This window comes from Polypterus senegalus, chromosome 15 (assembly GCF_016835505.1).
Source record: "Polypterus senegalus isolate Bchr_013 chromosome 15, ASM1683550v1, whole genome shotgun sequence".
Taxonomy (NCBI): Eukaryota; Metazoa; Chordata; class Cladistia; order Polypteriformes; family Polypteridae; genus Polypterus; species Polypterus senegalus.
The window spans coordinates 54,383,231-54,397,601 of NC_053168.1; the positions used below are offsets into that span (position 1 = coordinate 54,383,231).

General features: G+C 34.6%; 2 protein-coding genes across 2 annotated transcripts in view; both read right to left on the minus strand.

Annotated features, from left to right (window-relative positions):
- LOC120516128 (ATP-dependent translocase ABCB1-like) overlaps positions 1 to 14,371 on the minus strand; it is a 506,684-nt gene that overhangs the window by 90,329 nt on the left and 401,984 nt on the right. The gene's annotated exons all lie outside the window — the stretch shown is intronic.
- Positions 1 to 14,371, minus strand: part of LOC120516095 (ATP-dependent translocase ABCB1-like) — a 65,105-nt gene that overhangs the window by 7,995 nt on the left and 42,739 nt on the right. The window contains exons 8-12 of the mRNA XM_039737554.1: positions 14,176 to 14,367; positions 10,674 to 10,845; positions 9,043 to 9,167; positions 7,867 to 8,044; positions 7,548 to 7,661 (exon numbers count right to left, since the gene is read on the minus strand). Of these exons, the coding sequence (XP_039593488.1) occupies positions 7,548 to 7,661; positions 7,867 to 8,044; positions 9,043 to 9,167; positions 10,674 to 10,845; positions 14,176 to 14,367 (781 nt within the window). The remainder of the gene's footprint in view (positions 1 to 7,547; positions 7,662 to 7,866; positions 8,045 to 9,042; positions 9,168 to 10,673; positions 10,846 to 14,175; positions 14,368 to 14,371) is intronic.

A 14,371-nucleotide genomic window follows, 5' to 3' on the forward strand; every position in this document is an offset into this window, starting at 1 on the left:
AACTGGTTTCTCTTTATCTACTTTTAGGACTTGAGTGAAAATCTGATGATGTTTAACATCATATTTATGTAGAAATATAGAAACTTCTAAAGGGTTCACAAACTTTCAAGCACAACTGTATATATACTGTGGGATATGGCCGGCTGTTCATCCTGGCCAATACCTCCACGCCACCAGATAGAGCCCTCCCGGCAACATGGAGGTGCCCCAAATTCCAACAGGGCATCATGGACATTTGAGTTTTCTTTCACAGCCCGGCTGGATACCACTGGAGCCTCCAGAGCACGCGGCAGGGAGGCATAAGGATTTTTATTTGCACTATAACCCAGAAGTACGTCTTAGTTACAGGGACAGAAGGAATGACGTACCTCTGGGATGAAGAAAAGGAGTTTTCACCTGACCCGGAAGTGTTAAGAATCACATGGACTGAGGGATCAGAAGCACTTCTGGGTCAAGGACTTTAAAAGGACGATGGGAAACCCCAGTAGATTGAGCCGAGTTGGGAGGAAGGGTGACTGAGCTGCTAGGAGGTGTGGAGGATTATTGTTTATCGAGTATTGTTTATGATTATTGTGGTGTGGAGGGTGCTTTGTGCACATTAGAAAATATTAAAATGAAATTATTGGACTTTTATCTGATGTCTTGCATCTGATCTGAGGGTTCAAGTTGACAACAGCACCCCCTATCTGTCACAATACACACACACACATATATATGTGTGTATGTATGTATAGTATGTATAGTACAATATGTATATCTACTCTCTATATATGAAATCCTAAGCCTAAAAGTATAATGATTTTGTGCAATGATTTTATATCACATTTTTTGTCATGGTTTAAATCTGGCTTATTTTAAAACCTACATATATATGTTTGTTATCATTTTTTTCAGAATTTAACTTTAATGTGATTTTGTTAGATTTTCAGATTCTTATTCCGTTTTTCAATTATAACCTAAAAAATATCAAGAACTCACGCCACACAAAATTTGACTTAACCAAGAGTGCCATGAGATTTAACTACTCCTGGGGCCGGAAATAAAAGACAACAAGTAGGACAGATGTTGTACAGGCTTTTAAATGTTTGAAGCAGCGCATGAGATGCAGATCATGCAGCACGGCAGCAGAAGCAAGCCAGCAGCTTATCGACCAAAGAAGAGGTACAAAAAAAAACTGTATTTGTTTCCCATTGTATCACCGTTTCAGAGGGGGTTTCAGAGGAGCAACTGCATCTCCTTGGGGTGTGTTCAGCTCCCCTCTTCACAACGCGAGTACCAGACTGGCAGCAACTGGGGGTTGGACGGTGGAGGCGCCAGGGGGGAATCAAATGATCTAAATTTATGTATGTATAAAATTCCAAATTGGTCATCATCTGTGTCCTGGAATGTCCAATGAGCAGAAGCAACAAGAAGCACAAAGGAAGAAAGATATTAGGACTGGAATGTTCAATGAACAAATGTGACAGAAATCACAAGGAGAGTTGGATTTAAGGGCTAAAATTTAAAATAACAAAGGCAACACTGCAATTTTGCTAAACATTGATGGGTTTAATTCCACTTTGTCATGCAGCTCAATAGACAATAGTCAAAACATTGTTTCTCTGGCTTAATATCACCTTGATTAACTTCTTTTCTTAAGTCTTTTGTGACTGTTTCCTGTGAAACAGAGTCACAAGTATACAAGACAACAGATGAAGTGTAAGCACTATTTGCAGTTAGAGCTGTAACAGGAATGTGCAGTATAAAGGCAAATAAAGAAGCTAGAAATAAAAAGCATTGTCTGTAGTGTGAACCACTATCAATAAATGCTGTTTCTGCTTACAGTATATAGACTAAGAGTTAGTACTCATGTAGAACCTCCATTAGAGTGTGTTCTTGTAATAGCAGAGCATTTATAACAATTTTGTCATCCTGATTGTAAATCCATGTCGTTGTGGGTGTAGGTGAATAAGAGGCAGTGTAAATGCAGATTTAAGGGAGATAGTAATCATGTGATTATGTGGGTTTGTACTGTGAAGATATACTTCTAATCATTTAAATCAGATGTAAACACAGCAACAATTTATGGGAATATGTTTACAGCTGCAGTACATCTCAGACTGGAAAGTATTGGATTTTTGTGACATGAACACACTAATGAAGCAGGAGCACATATCCTTTTTGGGTAACTAATTAAAGATAAAGGCACAGTGGAGAGAGAGAAAGAAAGGGAAGGAAAGAAAGAAAGAAAGAGAGTGCAGGGAGAGACCAATGCTAAACCAAAAACGGACTTATTGTAGGTGGGCACCAACAGAGAAAATCATGCTTCACCAATGAGGTCTCATTTTTGTAGTTATTCAACATCTTAGACTAAACAGATTATTTTTTATAGCTTATTTAGCAATGGCAGTCATGCACTAAAAATATTTTTCCTGTATGTGGTGGTTGGTGCAGGTTACTTTCAGACTGTTTTTCTTTTACATTTTCTGTATTTACTGTTTACATACATTAATTATATCCTACCTTTACATCAGGCCTTGTTGGATAGCTAAAATGAATATTCTTGAATTCAATGTCACCTTTTATCTGATCTGGTTTGTGTCCTTCTTTAGAACTGCTGTCAATTGGCCGTGGCTGAAAGTACCACATACAGATTATAATAACTGTTTTTTTTTAAATTCATACAGATTATAACAAATGTTTTTTAAGGTCATAGAAAATGTTTTAGCATTACTTATGCATTAGTAGTATTATTACTTATACAGAGTACAATGAAATTGTTACTTTGAAATGCTAAACAACAGGTAACGCATTGTGACCCTCCGGTTAATTTCAGCTATAAAAAATGTTTAGAAATTATAACAACTTTTACATTTTCAAAACAGAAATAAAAAATAACAGGAAATGCATTTAATGGCTCTAATCAATGAATAATTAATTACTGCCATTCAAAAATATATCCACCCGCTTGTTGGACTAGGGGATTGAGAACAAATCCTAGTGTCACCCAGACAAAGGCAGTAACCAGCTATGGATAGCATTTTAGTTCTCATCACTTTCCTTGAGAAGAATACCTACTACCCAGGATATTTGTTAGCAAATACAAGCCACACGTCTATGAAAAACAGACTCACACTATTAATGCATTTTTTGTTATCTTTACATTAAAGGCATTAAAGCATGAATTTGTTACAAAAAACTGTAAATAAGACATCTACTGCATGAGTTATTTAAGTAAACAAGTACCATGAAAAACACCACAACTGAAAAAAAAATCCTAAGCAAGAATCATATTACTATATTCATGGAATCAAATAATATTCCATGAGTATATCTGGAAGGTCTCCAAATATAATAATAGGGGACCTTCCATTTTAAATTAGCAAAGGCCACAATTTATTATGCAAATAGTGAAGTTGGTTTAGCCTACATAATGATATACTCTTCTTAGGATCAATAGCAACAGTACAGTAAATAACCATGTATAGAAGTTAATAGATTGTGAAATACCAATAAGTCATGATTTTAAAATGACTCACTGCATACCTACAGTAACACGTGCTAAATTCAGATTTTATTAATCTGTTAGTGTCCTGCTAGTGTACCTAAAGTAACAAAGGCCAAGTCCAGGTTTTTGTAATCTGTTAGACTAGGTAGTTTACCATACATTAAAGATTTTGGGATTTATTTAAATATTAGAAACTTTTTAAAACAAAAGCAACAAACTTCATTTGCAAAGAACCTTTCCCAGATTGAAATTGTTCTTTGTAAAGCAACGGCTCTATGAAGGAGCCACATAAATCTGTGGAGAAAAATATAGTACCATCAACACTAGAATTACAAGAGCCTATGAGAATACTCATAAATCCGGCCCACCTTAAATCCGTTCGCACCTCTCCCTCAGCGTTATTTGTCCTGTAAATGTGCCGATTGAGGCAAGCAGCCTGCTATTCCATCCCCCTCCACCGCAGAACATTCAAAAAGTTCTTCTAGCTCATGCCTTGTTTGATTATCTGGTAGTGAAGTGCTGGAGTTTAGAGTGGAAATAATAGATTGTTATTTGGAACACATGCATTTCTTGTGTGTTCCGTTTCTACAGTAATCTGTGTAAACACATTGTTAAAACAGAAACATTTTCATACTTTAGTAATAAATGTTACAAAATGTAGGTATAAACTATATAATGTGTGAAGCCTGAAGTCCAAAGATCAAATAAACACTTTCACAAATGGTTCAAGGACGATACAACAGATTCCGTGAAGTAGCGGTAAGATTTGGTGACTTGTAATAAAGAGTTCCCGGTTTGTTCCCCACTGCCTCCTATATTTCCTGTTTTCAATAGTGAGCTGCTCTTATTGGTAGTATTATACAGTAGACACATACATTTGGTTTGCGGCTGTAACGGACCATGTACATTTATATTACTGTACTTGTAAAAGTTACAGCGCCAGCATAAATTCACACCTGATCTGAGGCTGTTCATTTTCAAATAGTATAGCATTAGTGCAATGATGTTTTTTGATTGGTACTATTCAGGTCATAAAATTATTTCTTCAAAAAGTCACATATATTGTCTCTTTCTTTCAGGTGTGTAAAAGAAACCACAGCATAGAGAGAAGTGTTCGCATTGTAACAGGTACACATGTCAAATGTAGGAAAGATGGTCTTTGCGTGTGTGTGAACTGTTAACATTTGAATTTGATGATTGCATATAATGCTGAACTGACCTCATAAAAGGTCATAAAATGAATAATTCCAAATATCATAAATACGTACGTATGTTTTTTTTTTTGACATCATAAACCATAAGGTGCATACTAATTCTGTGTGAGCAGGAACACTCAATAAAACTGAATAAAAAAAAAAATAAAGTGTCAGTGAGATACAAAGAAGGAAGATTTACCAGCGTTTGTGTGTCAGCTTTTATCCCTCCAGATCAGAGAATGTCCAGTTCCATTGCCTGAAAACACCACTCACATCTACATTTATACCCAGTTTCAAATAAAAACTAACAGCGTCAGATCCCTAGGGCTGTAGTATGTATCGTGACTGAAAGAATAAAAGTGAAAAAAAAGGTAACTTTTACAAGTACAGTACTATAAATTTACCTGGTCTGTTACAGACACAAGCCAAATGTATGTGTGTACTGTATAATATTTCTAATAAGAGTAGCTCGCTACTGAAAATGGCAAATATAGGAGGCAGTGGGGATTGAACTGGGGAGTCTTGATTACAAGTCAGCAAATCTTACCGTTATGCCACAGAAGCTGTTGTATCGTCCTTGAACCTTTTGTGAAAGTGTTTATTTCATCTTTGGACTTTAGGCTTCACACATTCTATTGTTTATGCCTACATTTTGTAACATTTATTAAAATATGAAAAAGCTTCTATTTTAATAATGTGTTTACACAGATTACTGTAGAAACATAACACACACGAAATGCATGTGTTCCAAATAACAATCTATTATTTTCACTCTAAAACTGCAGGACTTCACTCCCAAATAATCAAACAAGGCATGAGCTAGGAGAACTTTGTGAACGTACTGTGACGGTGGGGGGATGGAATAGCAGGCTGCTTGCTGCTTATCTTAATCGAAACATTTACAGGACAAAGATGCTGAGGGAGAGGTGCGAACGGATTTAGGGTGGGCCGGATTTACGAGTTTTCTCGTAGGCTCTGGTAATACTAGTATTAAAGCCGTTATTTTTAAGAGTGTAACCTATCAAAATCTGAACTGAAAAATCTCAGTCTCTGAATTTACACAAACATTGAACATTTTTCATTTTATTAAAGTATGGTACACTATTGTTTTGATTTTTTTTAGAATATTATAACTTTTACAAGAACAAGCCATTCGGCCAATCTTGTCTACTTCCTCCATTAGAACATTTTTGACAAGTACTGGCCATTCAGCCCACTAAAGATCTAATAGAGTTTGAACTGATTTTTATTAATTATTGTTGAAATGTGATTTACTGCTACTTAAACCAGCATCATATTACATGACTTCCATTTGGAGGGGATGTTAAATATAATGATTGCAATTGCTGATTACACAACTTGCAATTGCAATTACACAACTATAAATCACAGGGGGATGATATATTAGTTGCCTCGGTGGTGACTTTCCATCACAGTTTCACAATTCCAAAATATCAGTTTTTTTCTGACAGCCAATATGTGCTGTCCAACAGAACAGGTGCCTTATGAATGCATTACAGGTATGGTGAGTTCAATTGCAATCAGCGGCACTTTTTTTTCTTTTTCCATTCTGTTGTGATATGTAAAACACAAGACGTCAGACAGACAAGTCACTCTTCTGTTTCTGAGGTCCAAATCTCTCAAGTTCATTATTTCCTTGTAGCTGCATTGTATTCATTTTACTTATGGGTGAGCACTTATTTTAAGTCAGGTGTTTGATATAACAAGCCTGTCCCTAGAAACTTAAGATAAACCCAAAACCGTTTTGATTTTTTTGGGATGAGTAACAGACTGGTTGGACTGAGTTGCTAGAGATATCTGACTACATGATTGGCAATCAAAATATTGTGTTGTGATTGTTTCTGACTCTCTAAGATTATAGAAATGAAGTCTGTAACTGAAACTGTCTAGAAAAATTGTGATAGGGCCCTTAGTTTGTTCAGATGTCTTTGTATATCTGGTCTGCTGTAGTGTCACTTGGTGTCATTAGCATTAGTAAGTCATCCTTAGACTTACCTTTAAAGAGTGAAATGTAAAATAGATCATAAACGTCTTTCATGCAAAGTTACTTTTACATATTTATCTTTTATGATTGCATTAATAACATACTATAACAGAAGTAATACACATAATTAACACTAATTGAAATATACAGTAAGTACACTGTTTAGCTTGTTGTGTTAGTAACCATTTAAATGTATTACAATGTAAGAAGCTGTTTTTACCAAATAGGAAAATATCAATTAAAGTACAGTATACAGTGTCTAGCTACACTGTAGTTATGAAAATAATTACAGTCTGCTTTATTAAACCTCAGCCATTAAAGTCTAATCCTTAATGCATATATAAATACAAAGCAGGTGCTCATATACTATTACTGATTGCAGAGAACCTGGAACACACTGTTAATGTGCTAATTACTGTGTTCTCTGATTCTAGGTAAATTCTCACATAATGAAAAGATTAAAAACATGTTTTATTAAATGTTTAACTAAAGAATATTATAGATTTATTAAAAGGTATACATTAAATAACTTTAATTTCTTAATCGTATACTTTTTTATAGCTAGAACCATTAATGGTTCATATACTTCAGTTTTTTCATTTCACTGTTTCAGCATTTTAAAGAATGATTTAAGGCTGAGGATAAAAATATACAAAAGAAAAGTTAGATCATAAACGTGCAACATGCATCCATCCATTATCCAACCCACTATATCCCAGTTACAGGGTCACGGGGCTCTGCTGGAGCCAATCCCAGCCAACACAGGGCGCAAACCAGGAAACAAACGCCGGGCAGGGTGCCAGCCCCACTGCAGTAAACGTGCAACAGTTTCTTAAAAATAATTTAGCAGCGGTTTTACCTCATCGATTGTTTTGTACACTTCATATGCAGCTCCACGAGCACTTGCTATGCTTTCTAAATTGGGTGCAGCCTGACCCAGTGAAAATGTCCCAGTGAGCACAGAAAAGAACACCTTGTAGAGAGGCAAATAAAACAATAACAAAAAAATAGAAGCATTTTAAGTTAAATATTTAAAATGCAAGCAGAAGTGACACATTAATATAGTTTTAGTAAAATGACAGATTAAACTCCTAATAATTAAGAAACACATTCACTGCTATACATGTCAAAGGTTCTCTCCTGAAAGATGTATCTTCATGGTGAAGTATCCAACTTACAGTAAGTACTTTCCCAATGGAATAATTTTCAGGTTCTTCAATGGCAAGCTTTGTCCCATACCAGAATGCCAGAGCATAAGCACAAAATATAAAGAACTGTGACAATCCAAGTGATACATTTGTTGTGATGGACTTTTTCACTCCAAGCTGTTTAGCTTCTACTAAATTTGCCTCATATCTACAAGAAAATTGGAAAAAATAATTATTTGTTGCAATTATAACATGTATGCCTTTTACATTCACTATATGAATAAATTATTAATTTGTTAATTTACATCCTTTTCAGTGACACTGTTTTCAACTTTGTCTCCAATATCATAATCAAGAAAACTCAAAGTATATGAATGGGGGTGTTGGTGGTGCACTGGTTAGCCTTTCTGTCTCACAGATCCAGGCTCCTGGGTCCATCAGGTTTTCGTGTTCTCACTGTATCTGTGTGGATTTTTCCCTAAACATTTTGTTTTTTCTTTCCCATTGCAAAAATGTGCAATAGATTGATTGGCAGCTCCTCACTGGACCACTGGGGGTATGTGCATGTGCACCCTGTCCAGTTGTTAATGAATGAGACACATTTTGAAAACTTGTGTCTTTTCGTGAGAGGTGCTTAAACGAAGAGCAGAGGGACGTTCAGTAAAATATGGCAGGATAAAAAACCATCAGGGACCAGATTTTAATGTATTAGTGGAGGAAAGCTAAAGAGTCATTAGAGAACAGAAGCATTATAATTCTCAGTGACAATAGTCATACTACACCCAGTCAGAGTACAACAGGCAAATTCATAAATGGCTCTGGTTTTAAGAAAGTACTGCATGACTGGAGAGCCAAAACTAGGGGTGCTAGAATTTCCAACAGCAAGGTGTGGACTTCTGCAGAAATGCTATGGTTGTGGCCTGCTAAACACAATGCTGGAAAAGGGGTTTTCAGGCGATTTTAAAGTTTAGCAAGAACATTTAAAAACTGTAATATCTTAACCTGAAAAACAAAACATCTATAAATTCTACAGTTGAAAAAAAATTCATATTGGCTATGTGATTTCATACACATTACTTCTCTTGTGGCTTCATATTGGTTTTCTCAACTTAGTGTTTCACAACCAGGCTGTCCTGTTTATTTAAAATATAACTTTGTATACTTAATTCATATGTGCTACTCACATCAGTATTTTAATAAACATACTTTTCTGAAGCTTTTTGTTGTCCATTGAAAGCAACAACAGTTCGTATTGCAACCAGAGCTTCTTCAGCGATTGCACCTGCCTTTGCATAGGATGTTAGTTCTTTTGAAGTCAAAGTAGCCAGAATCTGTAAAACAGAACTTGTTAATCAATCCCAAAATGCAATAAATGGAAAAAGCTTTTGACATATTAAATCTGATTAAAATAAGAAAAATGTCATGGAATAATAAAGGTTCCTATGCCAAATACATTCCATATGTTTTATATGATGTACTTTTTAAAGGATTGAGGAAATAGGATTGTGTTGTATGAATGAAGTTTATACTAACATCTCATCCTTTAAGTGTCTCCTTCTCTGGTTCCATATTTAAAATAAGAACATAAGAATTTTGACAGATGATGAGATAATTTAATTAATCAGGCTTTGTTTGGATAGCTAATATAATTTTTGATAAATCATCAATTTCTTTTTATTTCAAGGTAATTATTTGTAACTGATGCACAATGGATGCATAAAGGAATATTTTGCATAGAAATTCTTTTTTATGGCTAACCAAGCCGTTACAAATTTGCATTTTTTCTGATGCCTTTCATAATTTCATAATATGCATACAGGCAGCACAGTAACAGAATGAGAAGTTTAGTGTCATATGATCTCTGTTTTAGATGTCAGAAAAATTCACTTTATGTATCTGTAGAATTTTTGTGATACAAATGAGCAAACCTACAATTTTATAAAGAAAGCATTATTAATATATACTGGAATGTACATATAAAGATATAGTGAACTTGTAAACATATTTGTTTTAACAATTTTATTTCTCACAGCTATTGTAAGATGTAGACGTGACCAGCTGAATAAATCTTAAAATGGTTGTGTAATTATGATTCTCAAGAGCGTTTACTGTTGTGAGATCGTATTTTATGCAGGAAATAATTTAGCCATGTCTGAATCTTTTTGTTAGTAATGAATGAAACAATTTAAATGAAATTGAATAAGTAGAGAACAAGATTCTCATTTTGCAAACAAAAGAAATGAAGTTCCTCACAAGTTAGATTTGCACCATTAGTACATACAGTATGTTTTCATCTCGGCTGCTAAGCTTTGTCTTTGTAGCTAAAAGCATGGCAAAATATATTCTTGCTCAGAGTATGGAAAGAGGGAGAGTGTCCAGAGACCCCTTAACTGAAACATTTCTAAGGTGTTTTACCAATGATAAAAGCCGCCAGTGAGCCTCACTGGGGATTCTGGTTTGGACTGGCTTAAACAGTTGGGGAAGAGATTCCAAATGAGCGGTGAAAGGCAGAACTGGAGGCATGAATGTGCAAGAAGACAATGCATGAGGCAGGTGAGAGCGTGTGGAGCTGAAATTATTTGTACATTATATATATTTCAAGTTGTTTTTGGTTTTGTACAGGGTAGATTATGGTTTGAAGCTTTTCTCATTGTTTCCATTTGTTTTGGAAAACTTTTATTTGTATTTTAACAGCATATTACAAAAAATAGCCAAAAACATAGTTTTATTTTTGTTTTTATTTTTTGTGTATTTATCAATTCAGACATTTGCTGCAATACAAGTTTTAGGGGCAATTTCTTGAAAACTGTAACTTTAAAAGAATAAAATTTTGTTACCTTTGACCACACAGCTGCTGATACTCCAATGAGAGGGCTGACCGACAAAATAACCAATGTAAGCTTCCAGCCATGAACAAATCCTATGATGATCCCTGATATGAAGGCACAGAAGAACTGAAGAAAGATACAGATTTTGTCTCCAAGGCCTTCTTTTATTTTATTAACATCACTACAGAAACAACAGCACAAAAAGATCAAAATCATGACTTCCGTGGATTAATAAAAGCCTCTTCTAATTCTCTGAAAACCACAATACATGACTGGCACTGTCCAGTCTGGAATGATGACAGATATATTTTTTCCCATTTTGTTTGAAAAAACAAAATACAGGCATAATTACACAAACAAAACATGTGTAATATCCACAAAACATTAAAATTAATATTTATTCATTTGTTGCACTACCCCTATACATATGTAATGTTTTATTTTGTAGGATTAATACTTTCTACTTTGCTCATTTCCTTGAACTTAGAATGTGTTCATGAACGACGTGCTTTTTCATTATAATTTTGTGAAATATAATGATAGTTACAGTGAAAATGTAATTATCTTTTTAACAATATATATTTCATCTCTATAAGTGCAGCCACAACTACTAAGGACCACTTTGTTATGGATCATTGCCTCACATCCAAATGAGTTGAATTTATTTCAGTTTATTTTTATATTATTTTCTGCCTGATGACAAGATCAAAGAATAATGCACGTTTACAGTACAGTTTAAAATAAAACATAAAAAAATCCAACAGATACAATGCAATAAACATAGTGTGTGCGTGCATACATTTTAAATGGACACACTTTATCCCTCTCCAAAGCTGTTTCAAATGGAAATCTATATCAAGAACAAGAGGCAGCTATAGGGAGAGAATGGTGTGTACCACTTCTAAATTCACTGGTCGACACCTCAACGCTATTAATTTTCTCGGATTTGCAGACTGGCATATATAACATTTAAGATCATTTCTGAACCTACTTACCCTGCACATTTTCTGTTCACTCTTCTATCTGGCAGAAAGCTCATGTCTGTCATGGCAAAGGCTATCAGATTTCCAAACAATATTATAGCACATGCTGTGAGATGCCTAAACTTAACATATTTAAGAGTTTTCACTCATTTGATTTGGCATTAAATTGATTATTTACGGTCTACTTGGGAATGATGATCAGTTATCCTGATGTTGTACGTTTGCATGAAGATATTGTAGAGATAAAATTGCAATCCGTATATTAATCCTAGAAAAAAATTGGTGCTACTGCCATTAAATGAAGTAAATACACATTAAAGGTTATCTAAAGTAGGCCAAGGGCTGCCTGGCCCCTCCAAATAGCTGTTTGCTGTCTGAAATATTATCATAATGAATGAAACAAGCAATTTTTCAAGTTTGCTACTTTCTTCACGAACCCAGTAAACGTGTATTTAAATATATACTATCCTATACAATTTTTAATACAAGTCTTATTCCAGTAAAACACAATATATTTAATAGCAGAAGGAGAGATTTCTGGAATGTAGGTTTGCAAAATACACATACAGATAAGAGAAAAAAATTTGAATTTATTTTCAACAAATTACAGAAGCATTAACCTTAGGTCATGTACAGCACTATGGAACATGCCTTGAATGCTGTATGTGAACACACTCAAACATATAAGGGTCAATCACTCCAGGCATACTTGCTTTTATTTAGAAAGTAGTGGAGAGGTCTTTTACTCTTCCTTACCCTTCAGGGCAAAATATATTTTAAATTAAATGTGAAAAGTTTTCGGGTAACCATGCTCCTTGTTCATAAAATAATTCTGATGATGTTATTATTACAGGTGCATGTGGAATATATTTGAGGTAATAACCCTTAGCCTGAAAGTCTTGTCAAATGGAACAAGAGTGCAGTGTATTCAGGGAAAACTGAAAGACAAAGCAGGATTTAGAGTGTTTTCGTTAATTAGGAAGTGGAGCGTTTGATTCATAATGGAAAATAACCTTGACTTTATAGTAATGAATCAATAACATTTTCGGTGCATTTTGAGAAAACTGTAAGCTTTGCTAATACAGATGAAAACAAGTAAGCAAGGTGTTGTGTGTGAGATGGGAGGGCTACATTTTATTAGACTTTTTTTCAAAGAAAGTCCTTTAGTTCAGATGCTGTTAATCTGACACTTTTGTAAAGAGCTTGGCTCAGTTGCAGACATGGACATCTACAAAGAGTATTTCTCTTTTTCTCTGTTTTGTAAAAACTGAAACATGCACTTTTATTAAGCTCTCACTTAGCAGTTGGGCATTGAGAAAAGAGGATTAAAGGTATATATTTCCACCTAAAGAAAATATGTGTCTGGAAATTGTCATCTAGGACTGAATAAAGACTGCACAAACAATTTTTTGTGTTGCTTATATTTGCTGATATTGGTTTTGACAAAAAATCATTTTTAAGAAAAGCTTAAATCAGTGGTTCTATATGATTGCTATTAATTAGCATTGCCAGGAAGCTGGAATACACATACTGTATCTTGTCAAGCTGCGGTCCAATAAAAGTAAAACAGAACACTCTTCTGAAGCCCTGTATTGCTGGTGAACTGGTTTGAAGTAAACACTTGGAAGTAAAAGTCCCAGTCAGCAAAGCAGCCTGCAATTAGAGGGCCTTACAATATGGACAGTGAGACAGGTAAGAGGTTTCAGGTAACCATTATATAGCTGGTTTTGAAATTTGTTCCAAACCCAATTAAGCAAAGAACCTACTCCGTTCTTGAAAGAAGTTTTTGTTACTACAAAAGAACACTTTTCATCCAAAGAAGTAATTCAGTTTTTTAAAGCGGTTTGAGTTTTGACAGTAAAATACTTCCTCCACCTGAAAATAGTTATACTTTGCATTTCAATCCAAAGTTTTGTACAATGAGTAGCCATAGGGGATTAATTTATATATAATCCTGGAGCCGTTTTGTAAAATTTATCTGCTTGCTTATTGTCTTTGGAGTGCTGAGCCTTGCATTTTGAAACTACTGAAATAAAGCATTATTTAACTACTGTAATCTCCAGTAAAAAAAGATTTCAGAACTCTGAAAACTGAACTGTTCTAAGCAACACAGAACCCACAACTGCACACTATTTTAATGTTTATATAAAAATAATAATACATTTTATTTATATAGCACCTTTCCCATAAATATATTTTTTATTTCCACAAACCAATGCAAAAGAGATGATGTTTGTAGACTCATTTCTCCACAAGGCTTATTTTTGTCACAGCTCCAGCATCCAGGATTTGAATTCCATATTCAACCATTGTCTGTGTGCAATTTGCCCATTATCCCAATGTCCTCATGTTTTTTTCTCCAAGAACTCCAATTTTCCTCACATATCAACAAATTTCTGTGCACTTGGGTGGTCCACAAACCATTAAAATGATTAATGTTTGTAAAATGGTTTCTTCACAAGGCTTATTTTGCCCATTAGAGAGATTGCATAAAGCTCTTAATAATACAGTATAAAAATGAAACTTACTCAGTCAGTCTTGTGTTTAATGTTCCTAACTCATGTACATCAAACCAGCCCATGTGTTGATGAAGAACTGCATAAAAGAATTTTTCACGGATCCTTTGTGTCTGTCTTGAAGAGCTCAGCAGAAATGTTGCTACCTGAATTGTAGCAAGAATTAACACAAAAAATCCAATGGTGATGAAATAATATGCATTTCTGG